This window comes from Poromitra crassiceps (genome assembly GCF_964638095.1).
Source record: "Poromitra crassiceps genome assembly, chromosome: 2".
Lineage (NCBI taxonomy): Eukaryota > Metazoa > Chordata > Actinopteri > Beryciformes > Melamphaidae > Poromitra > Poromitra crassiceps.
Window position 1 is genome coordinate 30,033,519 of NC_139624.1, and position 26,963 is coordinate 30,060,481.

Sequence of the window (26,963 nt, forward strand, 5' to 3'; positions counted from 1 at the left end):
ATCTGATTGGCTGGGCTGTTACGGAAGTCTGGCTCGCCGCCCGTGGTTGGTAAATTCATATGTCTGTCACGCATTTTGATTTGGTCTTAGGGGGCGGTCCTTAACCACTTTTCAGAGTTGTGCACCAGACGTAGATATCTATCTATGGCTGGCTACTGTGAGACTACCGTGAACACAGCCATATAAAGACTAGTGGGTGGAACAACAAAGAACTTCCATCCATACTCCAGTCTATAGCGCCCCCCTACAGGCTGGGCAGGTTAGAGGCCACTGTCTTAATTCAAATATCCTACCACAGAGTGCTAGAAAGAGAGAGAGAGAGAGAGCGATGGAGCAAGGGAGGAGAGGATATGGTTCATACCCTGCCAGCCACTGACGGACTCAGGAGGACACACACACACACACACACACACACACACACACACACACACACACACACACACACACACACAACACACACAGCTCAGTTCTGCTGAGCCTGAAGGACAACTGAAGCTGTTTATTGCTAAATGACTTTTCTGCTCTCTCTCTCGCCCTCTCTCTCTCTCTCCATCTGTTGGATAGTTTGCCACCTCAGCTATTCTGTAGCCACTCTGAAATGACCCCTCAAGGAAACCTAATACTTGGTGTGTGTGTGTGTGTGTGTGTGTGTGTGTGTGTGTACATACACGCACTGAAAAATGCTCATACACTATGGTGTTCTCGCACATATTATATTCCGCAAGTTCAACCAGAACTACCTACCCCAGTGATCATATTCCGGCTCAGTCATTGTTTGCCTATAAATTATATTATGGAATGTCAGTTATACAGAAACAAATTCCAACTAATTTCTTTTGAGCCTTAAATTTTTCTTTTTCCTTGACAAATTAAGTCACAAGTCATGTAGACTCTGATTTCGGTCTTCAAATTTTGTATATGGCCTTTTAGTATTTCTAAAGCTGATAACATGAAAAGCATACACTCTATTAAAAGATAGAATAAAGACAGTAGTCTTGGCACTAGCCAGCCAGCTGAACTCGTCACGGTTCAACCTCTGTTTATCAGCTTGCATTAGTCAGAATGGAGTTGTAATAATACCCGAAGGGGACAGTCGTGAGACGCCAGCCATCGGCTCTTAGAAATACAAATACTACCGTAAATTCCGGACTATAAGACGCACCGGTGTATAAGCCGCGGGACCAAAATTGACTATTTTTTTCTTCTATAAGCCGCACCGGACTATAAGCCGCGGGTGTTTTGATGTTTAATTACCATATGAAAGGGTTCGTGCACAGAGAGGAATGTCGGGAAAGAGATCGCTGTTTGGGGAAGCTCCCATTTATTAACATTTCAACAAAACAAAACAAAAGTCAGGTCACTAATCCCCAGACAAAATCACACAACAATAGGCTACCGTATATGTGCAGCAAACCTGTAACCAGAGAAGTCAAGTCACTAATCCTCGTCTTCCTCTTCTTCCTGCGTACTGAAACCACCAAAGTCCTCATCTTCAGTGTCGGAAACGAACAGGTTCAGGGTGGCTTCGTCAACCACTCTCCTCTCTCCTTCAGGTGCCATGGCACGAGTCCGATACCTCACGAGTCCGACACCTCACGAGTCCGAAAAAAGAGGCTAACTTCCCCCAGACCCTAACCCAAAACCTAACCTCTCCCACCCCCACGCCTAAACCTAACATCCCCCAGACCCTAACCCAAAACCTAACCTCTCCCACCCCCACGCCTAAACCTAACCTCCCCCAGACCCTAACCCAAAACCATGAGGTGTCGGACTCGTGAGGTATCGGACTCGTGAGGTATCGGACTAGGGGGCAGTCCCCGTGGCGTCATCCTCTTCATCCCGCAGCAGTCCAGCGTTTTGGAACCCGTTGGTAATTGTGGATGTTTTCACACTCCTATAATATTCCGTGATCTTCCTTTGTGTGAATTCGCCGAAGTTTGTGATTTTCTCCTGATAGTCGGGAGGGAGTTGTTCAGTAGTTCTCCCCCGGACGGACAGTCCCTTTTGCCCAGGTTACGCGCGGCTGCTCTGTTTGATCGGCGGCTGCTCTCTTTTAATGCGAGATTGACTGCTTTCAACTTGAAAGCTGCCTCGTGTGAATTTCTGCGTACCTTCCCCATGGTAAGTGAGAGTGTTGCTTCTACTGCTCGTCTTGTTGTGAATATTCCTTGATCTTCCTTTGTGTGAATTCGCCGAAGTTTGTGATTTTCTCCTGGTAGTCGGGGGAGGGAGTTGTTGCCCGAGTGGCCGTTTGCTTACCGTAATTACCATATGTAAGTGGTCACGCACAGAGGGGATTGTCGGGAAGAGATGGCTGTTTGAGGAAGCTCCCATTTACCGTATTACAACATTTCAACAAAACAACATAACACAACACCACCGTTGTTTATTTTTACAGTGCACACAGTGTCCGCGGTGTGGTGAAAAGAGGGCAAGAGAGGAAATTAAAACAGAAGTGGATTTATAGTTAGAAAGAGTGCTAAAAAAGAGAGATTTTTTTTTTTTTTTTTTTTTTTTTCTGAAAAAATCCATAGATAAGACGCACCGTTATATAAGCCGCAGGGGCCAAAAAACGGGAAAAAAGCCGCGGCTTATAGTCCGGAATTTACGGTAATTAGTCTTCAAATGGATGCTTTCCCAGGCAGTCTTAGTTACTCAGTGTATTTTCTCCATTTCTTCTATTTTCTGCTGTTTGTAAAGATGGTTTACTGCAGGCTTTGTGTGAGGTGTGAAATGGGCCTGGCAAAACACTTCAAATCCATAATGGCCACTGCACCGTCCTGGAAATTAATTAGCAAAGTGAAAATGGGAAATTTCAAACCCTTTGAGTATCTGCTGTGATACACTGACTTCACGCCAAATGGCTGCAAAATATCAAATGCGAAACAAATCAAGTTAGCTTTCTCAACAACAAGGGATCAATTTTGCAGTGTCTAAGAAATTACACAGAATATACAGTGTGACCAATTTTACTATTATAAAATATCCATTCCGTCTCTCTCGCTCTCTCTCTCTCACACACACACACACACACACACACACACACACACACACACACACACACACACACACACACACACACACAAACACACACACACACACACACACACACACACCGTATAAAACATCACTATGTAAATTGTCCTAAGCTGAGTCCTGCAGCGGCTTGACAGAACAGAAGACATATTTGAAGTCTTTTCACTGTTTTAGATGGGCCCGGAGTCCATATTGACTGTGTGCATCTTTCTCCTCCACAGGACAACTATACGTTTGCCCAGCCAGGCATCCAGAGGAAAGTCAAGGCCCTGGAGGAGCTGGTCAGCAGGATTGATGGTGAGACATCTGCCATGAAATGGATCCCTCTGCTTCTCTTCTCACAGCTCTGCTCTTTCTATTTGATTTGTCTTCACCTTCTCTCTCCTGGCTTCTGTCCTTACCTTGGTATTTCTTTCTTCTTCTGTCTCGCCTCCTCTCTATGATCCGTCTGTTTGCCTTCCTACCTTTATTTTTCCCTCTCTCTCTTCTCCCTCCCCCTCTCTCTCTCTCTCACACACACACACACAGAGCCACCATCTTGATCCTCAGTCAGCAAGACAGTCGTGCTCTACTGTATTCCAGACCCTGAGGCCACGGTGGCTGGTGTTAGGACCCATTCAGATACAATCCGACGCTCGCATTGCACCCCCCCTGAATGCGGTCGTAAGGTCCTTACACACCGAGCACGTTTTTTCCGTGCGATTAATTCGCACATCAATAATATTTTCCGAACCTATATCAGTCAATGCAACCGTGCATACCGACGGCGAAGTTTCGCTGAGCGTTTTTGCGGTGTTTATTTTTTCGAACCACGTTCGATTTTTCAGAAAGTCGCTTCCGACGTGTACACATCTGTGGCTGTGATTGACAGGTGGGTCAAAACTCGCATCGCAATTTCGTGCCGTATATTCGCATCGCTCTTGATGTGTAAGGACCTTTAGTCTTTACCTTCAAGACCATGTCTGCTCTTCCCCTCCCTAGTTAACTGATCCACTGCCATGGCTCTCTGCATTGCCCTCCACCAAGTCCAAATCATTTGACCCTGAAACTTCAATTAAACGCCAGTCCTTTTGACTGGCCGGGAGTGGCTATACGTTTTGACAAATAAAGGCCGGTCTCAATTAGAAGTCGGTTATAATTGTTTGTTTATTTATTGATTGATTGATTGATTGATTTTTTAACTTGCATTCAAACATCACATTTGCTGAGCGGCATGGCAGAGAGAAAAGTACGACCTGAAATTCAAGCTGTCAGTTGTCAAAATGTGCGGAGCAAAACTCAGGAGAGGCAGCAGCAAGACATTTCTCCTTCGACCCAGAGAGAGTGGCGAAAAAATAAAGTTGGACGTCCAAAGAAGTCCAGGCTGCGTGGTGGGGGGAGGAAGAAGACTAGTGATGAGCTGGAGCTAAACATGTGAGAGTGGATCCACGGCATGCGGGCGACATCTCACAGTCTCCTGCAAAATTATCAGGATGAAGGCTAAAGAAATCTACGCCTCCGTGAGTGACAGCAGAGACAGGAAAGATGCTGCTAGTGCTCGCTGGCTTGACAGAATCCTCGACCGCAATAACTGTTCTGTCAGAAGACATACACCTGTTGCCCAGAGAGACGCCAGGCACTTCACAATAACTTTTCTATCAGAAGATGTACACCTGTTGCCCAGAGAGACGCCAGGCACTTCACAATAACTTTTCTATCAGAAGATGTACACCTGTTGCCCAGAGAGACGCCAGGCACTTCACAATAACTTTTCTATCAGAAGATGTACACCTGATGCCCAGAAAGACACCAGGCACTTCACAATAACTTTTCTATCAGAAGATGTACACCTGTTGCCCAGAAAGACACCAGGCACTTCACAATAACTTTTCTATCAGAAGATGTACACCTGTTGCCCAGAAAGACGCAAGGTACTTCACAATAACTTTTATATCAGAAGATGTACACCTGTTGCCCAGAAAAACACCAGGCACTTCGTACCGTGATGACCTAATTTTTATCCCAGTAATATTCATACTGATTTAAATAAACATTTTGATAGTATTTCCCATCTTTGCTGAGCAAGAGTTTTGTGCAAAAGGAATTAAAGGTGTGTCCCATAATGCAGTAGACACTTGTCCCAAATATAGGCCGGTTGAGTTGAGTGATTGAAGCAAATAAAAGCCTGGGTTATTAATTTAAGTTTTACGATATTCATTTTACTTCCATGACTCGATTTAGCTAACAAATAAATGCAGATGGGGTGGGCGGGGTTATGGAAGGAATGCCGGGCGACGCTCGAGATACCAGATACAGTCAATGAAGGTTTTAAGGGTATTGGTGACATTTCTTCTGCTAGGAAACAAGATACTAAAAAGGAGGAAGGTAACAGTCGATGCTTCTAAGTTTTCCAGTTGGTTTTACGGTAATTGTGTGACACTGCAATGGTGTCTAATCCCCCTCCACTTGGCTTTCTACAAGTTGGTGATTATTGACGTGCCACAAAAGCCTGCCGAGTGTTGGAAATTACAGTCATGTATGGAGTAACCACCACACGACACCCACATACTGTACACACATAGTTGAACGCATTTCAATGAGGCAAAGACATTTTGTGTACACACGCACACGTGCACGCGTGCACACACACACACACACACACACACACACACATACACACACACAACTCAGTCAGGGATTCCGCTAGACATTTTCCCAGACGGCCAGTGCAGCCGGTAACGTTCCAAAATTCCGGCCGTATCGAATATTTACCGGCCACTATTAAAAAAAGGATGTTATAAAATAATTGTTTCCTGAATAAACGAATCAATTTATTTCTCTATAGTCTATTCTTTATAGCCTCTATAGTCGATCATATTTATTCCAGTGTTGTCATTAAGAGGCCGATTTCGCAGCAAGAATATTGAATTGGTCGGCACGTCGTTCTCGGTAAGGACGCTTTCGTTATTGAAACAGACAAGATGCATGCATGCTCCTATAGCCTATCTATCTGCATTTGCAGACACTCATGAACCCATATCTTCTGGACATTGCCTTGATGAAAAAACAACGCAGCGTTAGCTAAAAGTAATAAGTAGGGGTGCACCGATCACGTTTTTTGCCACCGATTGCCGATCACCTATGAGAAATATCTGCCCAACCGATCATCGACCGATCACCGATTACCGATCACCGATATATATATATATATATACATGTATATTTATTTATTTATTTTGTAAGCAGCTATAGCAGTCTATTATAGAACAGTTTCCGTTTTACATATAGGCCTACATTTCATGCATCAAATTGAAAGTGCAGCACATTTTCTTTTTTTTCTACATCAATATTTTATATTTTGTAGGCTAAAGGAAACCGCCAACATGATTTTTTGTGTGTGAGATAATTGGAGCACAAGACTGTGTTGAACTAAATGGCTAGTAGTAGTCCAGTTCCCTCAGTTCAGTTTATAAAATAACAAAAATTATTCCACTTCGGGATTTCCATGTTACCAGTTCAATGCAGTTCAGTTCACTCAACAAAAATACTCCATTTTCCGGGATTTCCCTGTTACAAGAAAAATAACTTCGACCCAAGTTAACTATTTTATCGATTAAGCTAAAGCTAACCGGAGCTATTAACGTTAGGAGGATACACGCAAATATGGATCAAACACGGACTTAACAGCATGCAAATGCCTCGGTAGGCGGGAGGACTGGAGGTAACTTCTCTCTGCTGAGTCTGCTCTAATCACCAGCTGATTTGTGTGATTCAATGACGCAAGGGGTGTGTTGACAGTCTGGTGTGGTGTGTGGAGGTGAGTACACTGACGAAAGCAAAGCGTGTGCTTTGCAACACAATGATATAGACGTTAGAGCACAATATGAAAGTTAAACGATAGACATTGAAGACATGAAAATTGGCTGCCTCATGTTTCTCACGTGCAGCATGATCGGCTATGCGATCGGCGACAATAAAGAAATATCTGCAGCAGCAGATCACATATTTGAGGTCAAAATCGGCCAATACAGATTGCGTGCCGATCGATCGGTGCACCCCTAGTAATAAGTGCAACAGTGTCAGTGCAGAGTGCAGACAGCGCACAACTTGAATCGTCAGCTCTCCTGCACTCGTCCTCGGCTCCCATGTGGCTTTATTTGTGGTAAGCATTTTGATTCATCTCCTCAACATACGAGCGTCGGGCAACAAGCACGAGCCATTGATTGATTGATTGATTCGGCCGACAAAATGCTTTTTACCTCCGCTAAATTGACAGCCTAACGTCGGGTCGCTTTCGCTTTTGACGGCGGCAGACACGCTTCTGTTTCTTTGCTGCCGTCTTGCTGGCCTCGGCTGAAGTAGGCTACTTGTTGCATGATCTCGATTAAAAAAAGGACTGGCCTAGCAGGGGATGTCTGTTTTGACATGTCGGGTTCCTCCTGTGTGTTTCCTCACAGCGGGTCCAGCGCTGGCCGGCGGGACTGATGCTGCTTGTGCAGCTTTTAAACAGCGCTCTACAGTAAAGAAAGCGTCTGCTATATTTTTCTTTTTCACCAACACTCAACATACAGGGGGCGGAAAACATATGATGTAATAAATCTCTATTTAAGTCGTACTGTAGCTTATTGGCAACATCACTTAGGTTACAGGCCACACAATATTAGGCTATTTTATATAAGGAATTTATTTATCTGGCGTATTTTCAGCCGGCCCCTTGAGCCGGCGACCTTTTAATTTGCCGGCCTACGGCAACAAATACCGGCTAAAAGCCGGCTATTACCGGCTAACGGAATCCCTGAACTCAGTGTTAATTAGCAACATCACCTTCTGTTCCTCTGTCAAAAGCATAAATGTGTTAATTGGAGCTGGTTTGAATGTGTGTGACGTGATGCCTTTGTCATTTCAGACCCTGTGCGTGGTATTAGCAGTGCTCTGTGCCCAACAAGCTCTTATCAAAGCAGGCCTTTGTACCACGCTCATGTTCTTGGCTAACCTTGGTGCTGTCCCACTATCCTGTCACCCGCTCTGTCAGCCCAGGGAGGGGGGAACTCGCACGCTGCATTTCAATGGCAGGAAGGGAGAGTGTGTGTGTGTGTGAGAGAGAAGCCCTTTTCCCACATGCGCTTTGTACCGCAAAATGACCGGAACGTGGTCTAATGCCGGCTAGTGGGAAAGGCGCCATGCCGGTATAAGCGCGACCCCGTCATCGCGGAGATTTCACCAGTTTCGAGCCAGTCAGAAGAGCGGTATGCGCGATAACAGGCGCAAGTGTAGAACGGGTCCAGTCATTTCCCGCGACACTCTCATGGGCGAGGTGTACACACGTTGCTTAATGTTCCAGCGGGCATAATCTAATCATTCGCGCACATTAAAGCAAACTGGCGAAATTATCTTGTGATAATAATGTGTGGGCGTGCTGATTTTCCCCTATCTCTGCTGCCTGCTCGCTCTCTGTGGCCACAGTCCTCCTCCTCCTTCAGTCACAGGCACAGCCCGACAGGGACACAGACGAAGCAAATGCACGAAGCGAAATGTGGAAGTATTTTGCTTACGTTGCCGACAGCGAAGGCAAGCCCGGACACATCAAACGAAGCCAGTCTGTAAAAAGTGCTTCAACGCGACGCAGGTGAACGGATAAACAAGCAAACTTATTTCACCATTCGGAGTTTTGCCGACACGTCACTCCCCACCCGCTCTGCAGTGCCGCCCCGCCCCCCAACATACAGGCAATTTAGCTGCTAGATTCTCATATGCGAGAGGAGAGGTGTGAAGGGAAATGTCCGATATTGACTTACAGGTAATTTTCCGGTAGGCATGTGGGAAAACGGCTAGAGAGAGAGAGAGGGGGGGGAGTGAATGCCAAGAGAGAGAAAAAAGCTGTTTTCACACATGCGTACAGGAACATTGCCTGTAAACGAATAACGGCTATTTCCCGGAATTTCCCTTCACACCTGAGGGATCACATGTGTAAAAATAGCCGTGAAAGAAGCTGTATTTTGGGAGGCGGAGGGGGAAGGGGGGGCGGCAAAACTCCGATGGTGAAATAAGTTTGCTTGTCACACAATAAATCGTTTGGCTTAAGAGGGCATGTATGTTGTATCCTTCACATTCGCTAACCAGTCTTTGAACTGAAATCTTTGAAGAAGTTGGGATCCCTGTCTGAGAGAAATAGCCTGGTTCGATGTTTATCCGTTCACCTACGTCGCGTTGAAGCACTTTTTACAGACTGGCTTCGTTTGATGTGTCCAGGGGCTTGCCTTCGCTGTCGGCAACGTAAGCAAAATACTTCCACATTTCGCTTCTTGCATCTGCTTTCTCTACAAGCGTTGGGCGGCTTGCAAGACTCTCAGAGCAAGCCGCTGCCATTTTCGCTGTGTCTGTCCCTGTCAGGCTGCTGACTGAGGAGGACTGAAGGACTGGCCAGAGAGCGAGCAGAGAGGGGAGCGGGGGGAATCGGCACGCCCACACATGAAGCAGGCATACCGCTCTTATCACAAGGTTAGAAGTGGTCAAATGTCTGCGATGACGGGGGCGCGCTTATACCGGAAAACAACTTTCACACATGAAGGCATTACACCGCTTTCTGGTCATTTCCCGGTATAAAGCGCATGTGTGAAAACGGCTCAAGAGTAACAGGCAATGTACACCAGATGCGTTACGGCTGCGTTGCGGATCCGGCAAAAGTGCCGGATCAACTCTCGCCCATGTTAATTGATGGGTGATACATGCGGTACAGAAAAATTACGCACCTGTTCTATTTTTGTCGGATCCCCCATCCGTCTGACAGATTACATGAGAGTGGGTCTGTCCGGAGCCGTACCGCATCTGTTCCGGAGGCGGTGTACATTAGCCCTAAGAGTGAATCCATGTGTATATGTGTGTGTGTGTGTGCTTGTGAAAGAGTAAACTGCAGTTTACTCTCTGAGTGATGGAAATAATATGTATCGGAGTGTGTGTGTGTGTGTGTGTGTGTGTGGGCACTTGGTGGTCATTAGTACAATTAGCTCTCATATAGTCTAAACAAAGCACACTAATTTAATGAAAGTGCTGTATAGACGGTTTTCGCTAGCTGCAACCCCACAGCACTTACTTTTTCTCAGCTTCTTCTTCTGTGTTTTACAACGGTTGGCATCCTTAAATGTTGCATTACCGCCACCTACTGAATTGTAGCATCTTCACAGTGCTAACTATTTACAGTGTCCACTTTCTCAGCTGTTCAGGGGGAAACACTGACATACTTCTATTAATTTATTTTTATTTTTGCTATGTAAACATTTAAATGTAAAGATAGGCCTATGCGTGCAATAACGTACTGATAGTCGGCTTACTCTGTAACATGTAGCTTTTATTATCCTTTATTAGCCTGTGCATGTCTTTCTGACAGGGGTGGTTGTTATGGCAACGTTGTTACTGTGTGTCCGCTCTGTCGGAGACACGGCCTAACGTTAACATTTAATATGAGCCAAATATCAGCCTGCGCACAGCAACAGCAAAATATATATATATGCATTTTACTTGCCCTGGGCAAAGGAAAAATCAAAAAAGTGGCGACAAGATAGCTCAGCAGGCCTATGTAAATAGTAAATAGAAAAAGGAGCTTCTTGATGCTTATAGAAGAATTTAATAAAGAAGTAATGTACAGGTATACTTAATCAGTTAATACAAAGTACATCTTCAGAGAAGGACAAGGGCACAAGAGACGCAACGCGTGTCAACCTCTGGTCTTCGTCAGGCTGTAGGGTCCTGGGCAAACAGGCAAACCTTATTGTTGAGCCCTGAGAGAGTGAGAAATTGTGTGTGTGTGAGAGACATTGTATATCTGTGTGTGTGTGTGTGTCTCTGTAAATAAATAAGGAAATAAAGAAAGTGAAAGAAAGAAAAAGAAGCAAGCTCCTCTCCACCACCATCTCCAAACTTCACCACCAAGTAGACGCACCAGCAAAGACGCGTGGGAAATGACTCTGCAATTGAACTCTTGCTCATGCGGTAAATGCCCTGTCATCACCGTTGGGGCACGGCCATTGTGTACCTTGATACACTGATATTACCACCACTAATGAGACCACAGATGGTCACTATCTAATGTTACAGGATTGTTTTTCGCTCTACTGTCGACACAGCGTCTACTATGGGGACAGTGACCTCATGGCCTGTCATAGCTCCTAGCATTACCGGCCATTTCAAAATGCTGCGCTGAACAAATATGGTTTTATCCAGAGCACTGTGCATTTTGATAGGGGACAGAGGCTTGTCTTTCACAACAGCCAGGGGTTAGGGCGGCAGGTAGTGGCACACCGATACCATTTTGCCACTGCCGATACCAATTCTAAGTAGTTAAAGTGTAACTAACCCCCAAAACACTTTTTTTCAGCTTTTAACCAATATATATGACTTTGGGGGTGATGTGTGAAGAATTCTGGTCAAAATTTCCACATTTGACACCAAACTGTTGCCATTTGACCATTTGTATCATTTTTCAGCAGCATATCTGGCATAAGCGCCCTCTAAAGGTCGAACACTGCTTCTTTTTTTTTTCTCAAATGAATGGGAGATTAGGGGCACACTGACGTCACAGTGCCCCCAAAGACTATGGGATTTCAAGATAATTACTCCCCTACCTCCCCTGTACCCTTTCGGCTCCTCAGAACTCCAAGCCTATTCCTATTGAAGTTTGCTCTTAAAATACTGAACCAAACGTCGTCAAAGTTGGCACATGTCTTAATTATAGTTAGTTTCCCGCTGAATGTGTCACTACTTTATTAATATCTTACCTGGATAAGCTCGAATGATGATGTATATATTATCAGTCCGAGTTGGAAGCAGCTGTCTCCAGCCCAGGCAGGCGGGAGCGGGCGGGAGAGAGTCGTACTGTAAAACCTCATGCACTAGCTCCAAGCTCCGGGGGCGCGCGCAGGATTGGGTTTGACCGTTTGATCAAGCAAGTAGCAAGGTCGAACACTGCTTCTTTTTTTTTTCTCAAATGAATGGGAGATTAGGGGCACACTGACGTCACAGTGCCCCCAAAGACTATGGGATTTCAAGATAATTACTCCCCTACCTCCCCTGTACCCTTTCGGCTCCTCAGAACTCCAAGCCTATTCCTATTGAAGTTTGCTCTTAAAATACTGAACACCACGTTGTCATATTTGACATATGTCTTCATTGTAGACAGTTTATCGCTGAATGTGTCATTACATTATAAATATCTTACCTGGATAAGCTCTAATTATGTTGTTTATATTATCAGTCCGACTTGGAAGCACTTTCTCTCGGCCAGTCAAACGGGAGAGTCTGCACTCTCATGCACCCGCGGGGGCGCGCACAGCAGACAGACTGTGAATGGGCGGAGGAGGAGGAGGAGAGATCCGACTATAGCAGGCTACTCAGCTACTGTGCCCGTCTGTGAAAAGCGTCCTGTCCAGTCGCACCTTCGCAAAAAGATGCGGGATTCCCTCAATCGCACAAAGAAAAATCGCACACCAGCTATTTCTGTCTGTGTTTGTTTGTTGCTCCGTGAGGTTACAGAGCGCCCCATGCATGCAGGAGCCAGGCTGTTTCGCCAGCCAGGGCGCAGCCTGCAACTGCGCTGAGAGGAAAACTTTTGCACAACTTTTAACAAGAATCACGAAAAGCCCCAAAACGCAAATTAAAAACAGATTTCTTTGCACGGTTTATCGCTAGTTGTACGAGGGAATGACGTGGAGAAATCTCGCATTGTGTTACCCCAGAGCGGGGGGTTTCTCCTATTGTGCGGTGTGCTGCTGTAACGAGCCCATGTCACTTTGCTCTCGTAACGTAGTTTGACACCTGCCATAGAGATACAGTACATGCAGAAAAATAATTAAATTTCTAGTTCGCCACTGAATTACCAAATTGATATAACTATCAACAATTTTGAGCAACACTCTTTCCATACATGCCACCAGCGTTGGCTAGTTGTTGATATTTATAAAGATATTGCCCCTCTCAAAAAAATTATTTTTGAGGCGGTAGGCAAACTGTAATGGCGTCGATTTCCCAAAAAAAATCTTGACTTGAACACAGCCAAAGAGTCTAGTATAGACAAGAGCTTATGTCATTTCTTGTTTTTTTCCATAGGTATTTTCAAATCACTGTTCTAATACATATCTGGGGGTTAGTCCCCCTTTAACTTATAGAGCTGAAGAGTCACGTGACATCTCTTGCCCCGGAAGCCCCATTCATTTTCTCCATAGAGAAAAATCCTTAAAAAATATTTATAATTTTAAGCCTGGAACCAAGCCAGCCCATGACCTACTGAATCGTGAGTGACCTTAAAGTCGAACTGAACCTGTTCGTCACGTGCATAATGAGTCCGTTTCAGACTGAAAACATAGTTTGTCTAAGATGACAGGTTGAGAGGCGGGTCATAGTATCATGTTGATGATTTTATTTGACAATTCTGGGGACTGGATTGGGCTTTGGCCAATCCTGGCGTGTTCCGCCTCCAAATCGAGTGCGATTCAGTGTGTTGTGGCGCTCCCCTCGGGAAGAGCCTTTTGACGGGAGGTTAGTGGCTGAGTGGAGCTCAGCGACCCGCAGGCAGCCAGCTGCCTTCGTGTTGCCGAGCGGAGAGTGCAGCACGTCGGCCTGGAATCTCCGAAGTGCGACCCCTGACAACCAAGCTCTGGGATGCGCCATTATCGCTGCTATAACGATACGATATCCCTGGAATGCGCGTTTTAACGAGCCAGTTACATTTCTTTGCATTCTTAGATATTATAGTTTTTGTTTTTTATCCATGTTTCTAACAATTGGCCAAGTTAGTAGTTAGTTTATGGGATAGGAATTCTGCCAGATGACAGGCACTAGGCGCCATTTTCGACTTCATTTGGAAGAGAAAATTATCCAGAAATGAAGATTTGATTGACAGCGGCATGTCGTCATATGATTGGTTGAAATGGGGTAGAAATTTGATATCCTACAACGGCATGAGTGAATACTGGATTCTGATTGGCTAGCAACAGTGGTAAATACGCCAACAATCTACAGTTCGGCTCCAACCGCAGTATCACTCCGCTCCCTGATGCTGACTCCGTTCCCTGTGCTGACTCCGCCCACTGTTAGCCTGTCAGTCTGCAAATCTTCAACAAGGAAATGGCCGATCTGTAACAAGGAAATGTCCGATTTCGTAGTAACGTTTGATTTACTGGGTGGATTGAGTTTTGAGCAGTGGTTACAGTAGATGAAGATGAAGGTGAAGTGAACAAAGAACGACATGGTGAAATTGGGGAGAGAGAACTGGCTGAGCTTGAGTTGTCACGAGTTCGGACTAGCGGGAGGTCGGACTAGCGGGAGGTCGGACTAGCGCCCGGACCCCGAACCTGGGACTGTCAAACAAACAAACGCCCTCTGCCGTCACCAGATATCAACACACCACCACCAAAACGGGCTGCTTTAGATAACTGTTTAAATAACTGTACTTTTACAGGCAATGTATCAATAACTGTGAATCCCGTTAAGGAATAGGTTAGTTGTTTTTTGGCTCAAAGGCAACTAAATGTTTAGTGCAATCATTGATCTTGTGTATGGAACTATATTCTGTGGCGGAAGGATAAATGTATTCTGAAACCAGTAATGATTATAAATAAATGAATTGGATGTTACAATTGTGTATTTTTTATATTATTTGGTAGCTGTTGTAGAAAACAAATTTAACACTCGAGGTCGGGGGTTGTGGGCACATTTACCACTGGTACAGGGTTTATAGCACTCGGCTTTGCCTCGTGCCACAACCCTGTACCAGTGGTAAATGTGCCCACAACCCCCTCCCTCTCGTGTTAAATTTGTTAAGTACTGGGTGACGTCAGCAAGCTGTAAATTACTGTTATCAATGAAATCTTGAAAAACGAACTTTTGACGTGAAAAAGTGTGAAAAACTAAATAAATTAGATTGTTGTGATTTGTTTTGCATACATGATTAAATAGGTGCACTGCATATCCAGGTATTTGAACTAAAAGAAAAGAAAAGTCATTCTTGGGTTCAGCTCGACTTTAAAACATTTCAGTTGGAGAAAAAACAAAAAATAACAAATATTTTCTTTATTCTTTGTCGTCTTTATTTTTTGTTTTCGCTCCAAGTTAAATGTTTTATTGTCACGGGTCGGCTTGGTTCCAGGCTTAAAACTCATTATATAAGGATTTTTCGAAAGGTCTATGGAGAAACTGAATGGGAACTCTCTTCCGGGGCAAGATATGTCACGTGACTGTTCAGCTCTATAGGCTGATTCTGCCCCCCCCCCCCCCCGCCCCCACCACCGTAGTTTTTGATTGTTTTTCTGTTTGTTGATGTCTTATTTGTTTCTTTTGAGGTCTCTGATCCATTACTTTCCCAGAGCAGTTTTTACTTCGTCTTGGGGCCTGTTGCAGTATAATCTAATCCTTATGTTGTTGTTGTTGTTGTTGTGTATTTCCATTATGAGGACTAGTAAACTTCTGAAGAAGGCATGGGATGGGATGGGATGTTAGTATTCTATTTCAGCCTGATATCAGCTAGGTATCTGATATAGCAACATCCATAGATGATGGGGTATGTGTTAGGACAATGTGTTAGGACAGAGAAGGAGGGAGGGAAGGAGGAGAGAGGGAGGTCGGGATGTTGACCTCAGCCCAGTGTTTCATTGCATTAATGTTCTCAGTACTGGGTCAGCGGGATACGAGTCGACTTTGCTGATCTGTCTCTCTCTCGCACACACGCACGCACACACACACACACACACACACACACACACTCTCTCTCTCTCTCTCTCTTTCCTTTGGATTGAAGACACCTAGCTCTTCCCCTCATCTCTGTAGAGCAGTGGTGACCAATTTGGGGCCCGCGGGCCACTCAGAGAGTGGCTGTTTTGAAAGAGTACAATATACGTCGCCACTACGAAACTGATTTTCAAAGTACCTTGAGGATTTTTCAAGTTGTGAATTAAGTCAAATTTCTCTCTTGATTACAAAGGTGGAAAATACAACCGTTTTTAACTGGGTGTTTACTGATTAAATGTAATGCATAAGTTTTTTTAAATATATATAACCAATTGCAAATGATTACAATTACCAAACAGATAAAAAGTAGATTATTATATTGAAATGTTATTTTAGATTTAGAATGTTAATTTTCTATAAAACACAATACATACATACGTTGTGTAATTCCACAACGTTTATTTTTGGCCCTCGGCCCTCCACCCACATTGAGTTTTGGCCCTTCATGGGAAATAATTTGGGCACCCCTGCTGTAGAGATAGAGTACTGCATAGTGTGTATCGTGCTCTGATTGCACCCTCCCTCCCCTATACCTTTCAACACAGCAGGGGGGAAAAAAGCGTAAGAAAATAAAAAAATGACTGGCATCGTGCCACCCGAGGTCTCAGCCATTCTTCCACAATGTCCTTCCTCTTCTCCTCCTCATCCTCCTCTTCTTGTAACCTTCTGTGTTTTTTGTGTAACTGTTGCGTACTGTGAAAGGCACACTTGAAGACACTGACACTGTTGGAAACCTATGGGGTACGAGGCTAAAATAGGATGATACTAGAGAGTGTTTTCATGCTGTGTTGCTGAAAACTGTTTGTCTTGCTAGAACAAACACAATCACCATTGTTTTTGATGATTGGGCAATTCACACCCTACCGTTCACATTCATTCTGTGTATCCATTTAACACCCCCTTTCACCCCCCCTCTGATTCAAAACACATGTCATTTCACAGCCATCTGTGTACACAGTGCCTAAGTCACACCCTCTTCCGGGTTCCCCATGGGGCCGAGGGAGTGAAATTCTCCATTCATTTTTCCCATTGAAGTTTCGTAAGATCCTTATAAAAAGAGTTTTACTTGGACAAACCAAGCAGATCAGCTACCAGATGAATCACAAGAGAATTTACTTTTTTTTTTTTAAATCTCCTCTCCCCCCCCCCCCCGCCCCCCTCTTTTGGGGGGGACGGGGGGCAGGGTCTGAGTCAAATGTTCTATGGTCTCTCGTTAAAATTTATTATACCAACATTTCTATTTTTCATAATCAAATGCATTGAGTAAGTAAGGGTGCATTCAGTCAGATTCCAGCGAGACGCAGCAGCTGCCGCGTGTAGTGCGTCGAGGTGGGAGTGCCTCACTTCACCCCTCCCCCCTTTCTGCCTCCTCCCCTTCAAAACAGGCATGTGTGCGAGCAAACCAGGAAAAGACATTTTCAAAAGGCTGTAGGCTATTTCGTAGCTTTAGTTTAGTTTCTCTCTTTTTTAGTTTAGTTTCTGTTTGATATCTGCTATTTTACGGTTTCATCCTGATCGCTGTCAGTCGTATCGGAGCCGTGTTGTTGAAACATTTCGTGCTGAGTGGTGATTCATATCAAAAGGCAAGCTTTCATTGACAAACTAACTGGAGGATTTTTATGCCTCCGCCGGCGATAGCGATAGCCAGGCCGGAGGCATTATGGATCCGGGTTGTCCGTCCGTACGTACGTCCGTCCGTACGGCTGTCCGTCCGTCCGTACGATGTTTGTTAACGCGATATCTGAGGAACGCCTGGACGGAATTTCATCAGATTCGCCTTAAACATTCACTTAGGCTCAAGGATGATCTGATTAGATTTTGGTGGTCAAAGGTCAAAGGTCAAGGTCACTGTGACCTCTCGAACGCCATTTTCAAGCTTGTTAACGCGATATCTGAGGAACGCTTGTACGGAATTTCATCAGATTCGCCTTAAACATTCACTTAGGCTCAAGGATGATCTGATTAGATTTTGGTGGTCAAAGGTCAAAGGTCAAGGTCACTGTGACCTCTCGAACGCCATTTTCACGCTTGTTAACGCGATATCTCAGGAATGCCTTGACGGAATTTAATCAAACTTGTCTCAAACATCGACTTGGACTCAAGGATGAACTGATTAGATTTTGGTGGTCAAAGGTCAAAGGTCAAGGTCACTGTGACCTCTCGAATGCCATTTTCACGCTTGTTAACGCGATATCTCAGGAATGCCTTGACGGAATTTAATCAAACTTGTCTCAAACATCGACTTGGACTCAAGGATGAACTGATTAGATTTTGGTGGTCAAAGGTCAAGGTCACTGTGACCTCTCGAACGCCATTTTCAAGCTTGTTAACGCGATATCTCAGGAATGCCTTGACGGAATTTAATCAAACTTGTCTCAAACATCGACTTGGACTCAAGGATGAACTGATTACATTTTGGTGGTCAAAGGCCAAGGTCACTGTGACCTCTCAAACGCCATTTTCCAGCTTGTTAACGCGATATCTCATGAATACCTTGACGGAATTTCATCAAATTTGCCTCAAACATCTACTTAGGCTACGTTCACACAGCAAACCTTAGTGCTTGAATCTGACTTGTTGCTCACATCTGATTTTTTGTGTGGCTGTTCACACAGACTTTTTAAAAGTGGCCCATATCAGACTCCAGTGTGAACAGGTCGCGGACCTGAAGTGACCCGCATGTGCAGAAGAACAACAATAACGTCACACGCAGCACACTGCTGTTCTACATAAACCCAGAAGAAGACAGCAGTAAACATGGTGGTAGCTGACGATGTTGTTTCATCTGTTGTTTACGGTTCAATTTACAAGTTATTGTGCAGTGGAAGACAGGGAATACAGGTGCAGATGATAGCGAGGAAGAGGAGAAAGAGAGCCTTTAGATTTTTTTTTAATAATGGCTTTCTGTGGAGCAATAGCTGCTACTTCTTGCTAATACTTATGAGGTCTAAAACCTCACTGTCCCTCCACTGATTACCTCCCTCACAGCTGTCCTCCATGTTTGTAATCACAATCTGGTCCTCCCTCCTCCCGCCAGCGTAGAATAGTGACAATTGTCGCTCTGGAATGACGTAAAAGTCACATTGAAGCATTAAGTCAGATATGGGCCAGATGTCTGTTCACACCGGAGTCACATTCCAAAACATCAGATTCGAATCTGATGTTTTTCCACATTTGAAAGTAGCCCAGGTCGTCTTTAAAAAAGTAACTTTCAATGTGACTTGTACTGTTCACACAGTCATGAGAAAGACTGACCTGAGTCACTTAGGTGGGAAAAGATTAGATTCAAGCACTAAGGCTGGCTGTGTGAACGTAGCCTTTGACTCAAGGATGAACTGATTCGATTTTGGTGGTCAAAAGTCAAAGGTCAAGGTCACTGTGACCTCTCAAACGCTATTTTCGAGCTTGTTAACGTGATGTCTCAGGAATGCCTTGACGGAATTTAATCAAACTTGTCTCAAACATCGACTTGGACTCAAGGATGATCTAATTAGATTTTGGTGGTCAAAGGTCAAGGTGAGCTCTCGAACGCCATTTTCAAGCTTGTTAACGCGATATCTCAGGAATGCCTTGACGGAATTTAATCAAACTTTTCTCAAATATCGACTTGGACTCAAGGATGAACTGATTACATTTTGGTGGTCAAAGTTCAAGGTCACTGTGACCTCTTACACACCCAATTTCCAAGCTCTGTAACGCAACATCACAGGAGCGCCTTGACGGAATCTCTTCCAATTTGCCTCAAATGGCGATTTGGACTCCAGAATCAACTAATGGCGGAGGCATAAGTCCGCGTTGCGGTCGTTCTAGTTATTATAAAGAAGAGATACAGCCGTGACTTTTGAGAGAGAGAAAGAGAGAGGAGAAGAAATAAGAATAGACGATAGTGAAACAGACAAAGCAGAGGCTCTTTGGTGTGTGTGTGTGTGTGTGTGTGTGTGTGTGTGTGTGTGTGTGTGGGGGGGGGGGGGGGGGGGGCTTCTGACTAGGTGATGTCAGCAGCAGCCTGACGTCGGGTTGCAATCCCCCAAAGTAGGATCGCCCTGTACTCTGTCGCAGTACGACCGCTGTGTGATCCTGTGTGAATCCAGCCTCAGGGTGGGGCTACCCTATCGAAAAAGACTACCTTATCTGTGAAGGGGAGACTTGTGGTACATAGAACCCATTCTCATTCAGATATCTTGAGGTTAGAGGTCAAGGGACCTCTTTGAAAATCGCCGTGCCAGATTTTCCCTCGCCAAAATGTAGCCTTAATTTGGACCATTATTTAGCCCCCTTCCCGACAAGCTAGCATGACCTGGTTGGTATCAATGTGCCTCAGGTCTTCTAGTTTCAGATGCTAGCACAAACTTCACTGTGGCTTTGAAACGAAGCCAGCTACAGCCATTTGATTTGTATTACTATGAAATCGGGAGATTAACAGGACAATCAAATTACCAATCACGAGCACAGTGGGAGAAAGGGTTAAAAACAGGGATAGCTTTAGTGAAAGTTATCAATGGAAATTCCACTTCATGTATATCTATATATTCTCCACAATCTCCCTGTGAAGACACAGTATGTGACAAATATCTAAATGTGACATTGAAATATATTGACCACCCCTAATACAAACACAAACACATGCACTCACACACACACACACACATGCACACACACACACACACACACACACACACACACACACACACACACACACACACACACACACACACATACATGCGTCATGCTCAGACCATGTCTTTGTGTGTGCCTATTTGTATGCACGCACCCACCTTGCTCATTGTCATCTCCCACAGCACATCCTAAAGGGGAGCCATGCGTGGAGGTGAGCAGCACTGTGTGTGTTTCCATATAGAATTGAACACTGTGAGGAGGGCTGGGGAGGAGGTGACACTGTGTGAGTTTCCATATAGAATTGAACACTGTGAGGAGGTGACACTGTGTGTGTTTCCATATAGAATTGAACACTGTGAGGAGGTGACACTGTGTGAGTTTCCATATAGAATTGAACACAGTGAGGAGGCTGGGGAGGAGGTGACACTGTGTGAGTTTCCATATAGAATTGAACTCTGTGAGGAGGGCTGGGGAGGAGGTGACACTGTGTGAGTTTCCATATAGAATTGAACTCTGTGAGGAGGGCTGGGGAGGAGGTGACACTGTGTGAGTTTCCATATAGAATTGAACACAGTGAGGAGGCTGGGGAGGAGGTGACACTGTGTGAGTTTCCATATAGAATTGAACACAGTGAGGAGGGTTGGGGAGGAGGTGACACTGTGTGTTTCCATATAGAATTGAACACTGTGAGGAGGCTGGGGAGGTGGTGACACTGTGTGTGTTTCCATATAGAATTGAACACTGTGAGGAGGCTGGGGAGGAGGTGACACTGTGTGTGTTTCCATATATAATTGAACTCTGTGAGGAGGGCTGGGGAGGAGGTGACACTGTGTGTGTTTCCATATATAATTGAACTCTGTGAGGAGGGCTGGGGAGGAGGTGACACTGTGAGTTTCCATATAGAATTGAACACAGTGAGGAGGCTGGGGAGGAGGTGACACTGTGTGTGTTTCCATATAGAATTGAACACAGTGAGGAGGCTGGGGAGGAGGTGACACTGTGTGTGTTTCCATATAGAATTGAACACTGTGAGGAGGGCTGGGGAGGAGGTGACACTGTGTGTGTTTCCATATAGAATTGAACTCTGTGAGGAGGGCTGGGGAGGAGGTGACACTGTGTGTGTTTCCATATAGAATTGAACTCTGTGAGGAGGGCTGGGGAGGAGGTGACACTGTGTGTGTTTCCATATAGAATTGAACTCTGTGAGGAGGCTGGGGAGGAGGTGACACTGTGTGTGTTTCCATATAGAATTGAACTCTGTGAGGAGGGCTGGGGAGGAGGTGACACTGTGTGTGTTTCCATATAGAATTGAACTCTGTGAGGAGGGCTGGGGAGGAGGTGACACTGTGTGTGTTTCCATATAGAATTGAACACTGTGAGGAGGGCTGGGGAGGAGGTGACACTGTGTGTGTTTCCATATAGAATTGAACTCTGTGGGGAGGCTGGGGAGGAGGTGACACTGTGTGTGTTTCCATATAGAATTGAACTCTGTGAGGAGGCTGGGGAGGAGGTGACACTGTGTGTGTTTCCATATAGAATTGAACTCTGTGGGGAGGCTGGGGAGGAGGTGACACTGTGTGTGTTTCCATATAGAATTGAACTCTGTGGGGAGGCTGGGGAGGAGGTGACAGTGTGAGTTTCCATATAGAATTGAACTCTGTGAGGAGGCTGGGGAGGAGGTGACACTGCTGCCACCTTCAATCACCAAGACCTCTATTGGGCAATATCTCCTCTCTGAATCATTTGATTAGTCCATTCCCCATACATGAATTTGAGTGGTGACATTGTTGCAGAAAACATCGATAATTCACTTAGCAAGGGTAGAGCAGCAATTATCCAGCACTTGAGTCGAGTGTATCTGTAATAGACAGTAGAATAGACATACCGCATACTGCAGCAGTAGAGAGGGATGTTGTGAGTCCAGCAGTGTACTGGAGCATGCCAATGAACATGCCCTTTTTGATGTATTGCTAGACCCTCCTCACTCCAAGCATTTCACTTCTAGATTTGTATGTCTGTTTGACAACTGCACCACAGCCTCTACTGAGAGGATTAGAGAAACGTGGCAGGGGGATTGCATTGACTTGGCATTGAATTATCTGATATTATATGGGATAGGAGTCTGTCTGTGATACAACTCCGCCCAGTTAATAGTAGACACCAACTGATCCAATTTAAGGTCACTCACCGTCTTCACTATTCTAACCATAAGTTGCACAGGATCTATCCCTCTGCCTCACCACTGTGTGTCAGGTGTCGTGTGTCGGAGAGCACTCTGTCACGCTTTCTGGTCCTGCGCTTCACTGACCGGATTTTGGGCCAGGGTATTTGACTGGTACTCTAAAGCCTACAAAATAACCCTTCAACCAGTGGCAGAACTCACCATCTTCGGCTGCTCAGAGTCCTCCTTGGACTTCCCTACGGCTGTGCAACAGTCTCTGACACAGGGGACAATCATTGCCAAGATACCCATCCTACAGGAGTGGAAGTCCCCCTCTCCACCCTCCTTCCAGATGTGGCTGACGGACATGTTCTCTGTTGTACGGATGGAGAGACTCCGATTCCTAAGGACCAACTCACTCGGGAGATTTCTAGCTGTTTGGGAACTTTTTCTGGTCTACCTTGACGAGGTCAGGGGCGATGGGTGATTCACCCAGCTGGTCTCCCACAGGACCCCCCCTTGTGCAGGATCCCACACATTATACACATACGTATTTATATACACACATATATATATATATATATATATATATATATATATATATATATATATATATATATATATATATATATACCCATTTCTTTTTTGGGGGGTAAAAAACATTCACCACGTTGTGATGTCGGAGTGTGTGTGTTCTATGTTTTGTTTTGTTTTTGTTTGTTTTTTGTTTTCTGTTTGAGTTTGTTTGTTTTTGTGTGTTGGTGTAAGGAAGGGAGAGCTGTACATTCCAAATTGCATGTTATCATTGTTGTTCTTGTGGAAAAATGACAATATGATTGCTTTACTGTTTACCAATGTACAGATGGTACCTTGATTTGCAATAAAAAAAATACAAAAAAATGAGCCAAAGGCAGCGTTGGTGCTTTTTAACACCTCCACCTCCTCCATCGTAGTCTGGTATGCTGCTGCTGCCCTCAATGACATCTCCAGACTGCAGTGCATCATCTGCCATGCTGAAAAGGTGGTCAGATGTAGCCTGCCATCCCTTCATGACCTGCACACTGCCACGACACTGAAGCGGCCTCGGAAAATCATGGCCCACCCCTCCCACCCAGGTCGTAAACTCTTTGAGGCTCTTCCCCTTGGCAGAATACTGAGGTCTGGCGGTACCAGAATCTCTCATCACAGGAACATTCTCTACCCAACTGCCATCTGCCTTTTCAAGAAGACCAGAAAGCCCTCACAAATAAGGGGTTTATCACACACTATGGCTATTAAAGTGAATCTTGTAATCTTGATATGGATTACACTTTTTACTGCAGTAAATATCCATATATGTTGATATAAAAGTTTGTCTTGTGGAAAGGCTGTTACTCTAGGCCTAGGCTTAAAACTCTTTCATCACAGAACATTGCTTTACTCCATTTAGCACTAAGTGATGTGGATTTGTGTTAAGAGTGATTTAACATGTAGTTTAGGGGAGTCCTGGTGGATCTGCAGCCTATGTAACCGTGACGCCCTGTTTTACAATCCAGGCCAGGCCCTTTGTTGCATGTTATTCTCTCTCTACTCACGTCTTTCCTCTCTCTTTCCACTTTCAACTCTTTAAAATGCCCCCCCCAACATCCAAAACCACTTTCATCATTTTAAAATATCCCCACCCCAACATCCAAAACCACTTTCATCATTTTAAAATATCCCCACCCCAACATCCAAAACCACTTTCATCTCTTTAAAATACCCCCACGCAACATCCAAAAACACTTTAATCTCTTTAAACTGCCCCCACCGCAACATCCAAAACCCTTTCATCTCTTTAACTCATTCAGGGCCAGTTTAGGACTGCCAATATTTAGCACAGGCCAAAGATTTTCATAATTGTTGGTCATCTTTCAAGACCCACAGTAAATTATCTATTAGCACCAGAGTGATTTGCAATACCTCAAAATGAAGATGTACGTCTCTGGGTTCACCAGGAAAAAAAAAGTGAGCTTTTAGCATGTTCTGTACTCTACTTATAGCCATTTATATACACCCTGTTTTCCCCCAGAAGGTCTCCCAGAAAAAATAAACAGGAGAAAAGGCAATTTTTGTAAAAGGGCACAATCTCAGGCATAACTCACTCTCAATTCTTTTATTTTGAACTGTATTGACATCAGACATGTAAATATTATTCGTTAGGACACAAATGACAAAAAAATATATATATATATATATATATATACACATGAAGTGCTTTTTTTTTTACATTCAACAATACAGTTTACTCGGTGTGAGTGAGTGTGCAGACAGACAGACAGACAGACAGACAGACAGACAGACAGACAGACAGACAGACACACCGACAGACATACAGACAGACAGACAGACACACACACACACACACACACGATCCCCCTTTTAGATTTCTAAGCCCACATAGGATAAGCAATAACCACGCCCTGTGGCGCTGGGATTGGCCAGGAGCAACACTGGAGGGCACGCAGCCCAGCGATTTCATGAACCAACTGAAGAGCTCTTGAGAAGGACAGCGGGCTGCTGTGACTGCCTTCTGCCCGCTGCTGCCTAGCTGTTCCTGTGTTTATTTTGATTTGTTCTGGTACACCCGTCCTCGTCCATGTCTCCCTGTCATATCTATGATCGTTCCCGTTTTCCCCTCGGCTATTCAACACGTCCTCACCGCCCTCGCAAACTGATCGATCATTTCCTCATTCCTCCGATGATCAAACACATCTCTTGATTACTTTCTCCCGTTTTCTCCTGGCTGGCACAGAGGAAGGCGACTCCAGCTCGTGCAGCGCGCCGAGGGCGTTTCAATGGCGTTTCTCCTGTCTGCACAAGGAAGCGTTACCCGTTTTGCTGCTTTTCCTCTTGCTCAATTTCAAAACAACAGCTGCGGTATGTGTTTGATCGCGTGCTGTCGGCTACCCTTTGAAGGCAGGGACCTGTGTCTGTGTCACAGGCTGGGCAAGTGTTTGCTGCAGGCGCTGCACCAATAAAAACAAAAACACGTCAAACACGTCATTGGCGGGGAGGGCTATTTCTGATAACACGTCAAAGACGTCATTGGCGGTGAATGAGTTAAAATGCCCCCACGCAGCATCCAAAACCACTTTCATCTCTTTAAAATACCCCCACGCAACATCCAAAAACACTTTAATCTCTTTAAACTGCCCCCACCACAACATCCAAAACCCTTTCATCTCTTTAAAATACCCCCACGCAACATCCAAAACCACTTTCATCTCTTTAAAATACCCCCACGCAGCATCCAAAACCACTTTCATCTCTTTAAAATACCCCCACGCAACATCCAAAAACACTTTAATCTCTTTAAACTGCCCCCACCGCAACATCCAAAACCCTTTCATCTCTTTAAAATGCCCCCACCCCAACATCCAAAACCCTTTCATCTCTTTAAAATGCCCCTACCGCAACATCCAAAACCCTTTCATCTATTTAAACTGCCCCCCCAACATCCCAAACCATGGATACTCTTTAAAATCCCCCCACCGCAACATCCAAAACCACTTTCATCTCTTTAAAATGCCCCCACCCCAACATCCAAAACCACTTTCATCTCTTTAAAATGCCCCCACCCCAACATCGAAAACCACTTTCATCTCTTTAAAATGCCCCCACCCCAACATCCAAAACCACTTTCATCTCTTTAAAATGCCCCCACCCCAACATCCAAAACCATGGATACTTTTTTCACTCATCAGGTAGCCAACGCAGGATGCAGCCCACTATAATGTCACCAGTTCAAATTCCAGAGGAAAACCTGGGAAAACCCTTCTCTCCCTCAACAACTGCCATTATACGGTGGCTATGAACAGATCGCTTAACACTCAATGCAATGCCCCCCTCATTTTTTTTTTACAACTGTTGCTTAAATGTCATCTGAAGGTGTTGACTTTCCTGTTAAGTGATGTTAGCCCAGGTTATCCTAAAAAAACAAGCCGCTTCATCTGCATGCTTGTAATGTTTCTCTGATCTCTCTCTCTTTTCTCTTTCTTGTGCATTAGCACAAGTTCATTAGCATGCAAATTGCCAAAAGGTGAATTTATTTATGTAAATGAGGGGACACGCTGGCAGCAGACGCTCTGAGCCTGATTTGTGTAAAAAGGCTCGTAGCTGGATTGTGAGATTAGATTGTATTATATTTATAAAAGGCTCGGCAGCATCTCTACATGGCTTTCAAACAAAACACACAGATAATTTGCTTTTCTGTCGACACAATTGCTATTTGAAGTGTGTATGTGTCTTTGTGTGCACGCATGCAATTTGGTGTGCATGATGTTTTGCAAACTCGTGTATGCGTGTTTGTGTGCAAGCATGCCATTTGGTGTGTATGTGTATCTGAATATTGTATTTATTTTTGATCAGGTTTTTT

The 26,963-nt window shown here is 44.7% G+C and overlaps 1 protein-coding gene across 1 annotated transcript in view; it reads left to right on the forward strand.

Annotated features, from left to right (window-relative positions):
• The window catches only part of tbc1d22a (TBC1 domain family, member 22a), a 365,114-nt gene that overhangs the window by 224,908 nt on the left and 113,243 nt on the right, over positions 1 to 26,963 (forward strand). Inside the window, exon 12 of the mRNA XM_083651077.1 lies at positions 3,258 to 3,333. Within this exon, the coding sequence (XP_083507203.1) occupies positions 3,258 to 3,333 (76 nt within the window). The remainder of the gene's footprint in view (positions 1 to 3,257; positions 3,334 to 26,963) is intronic.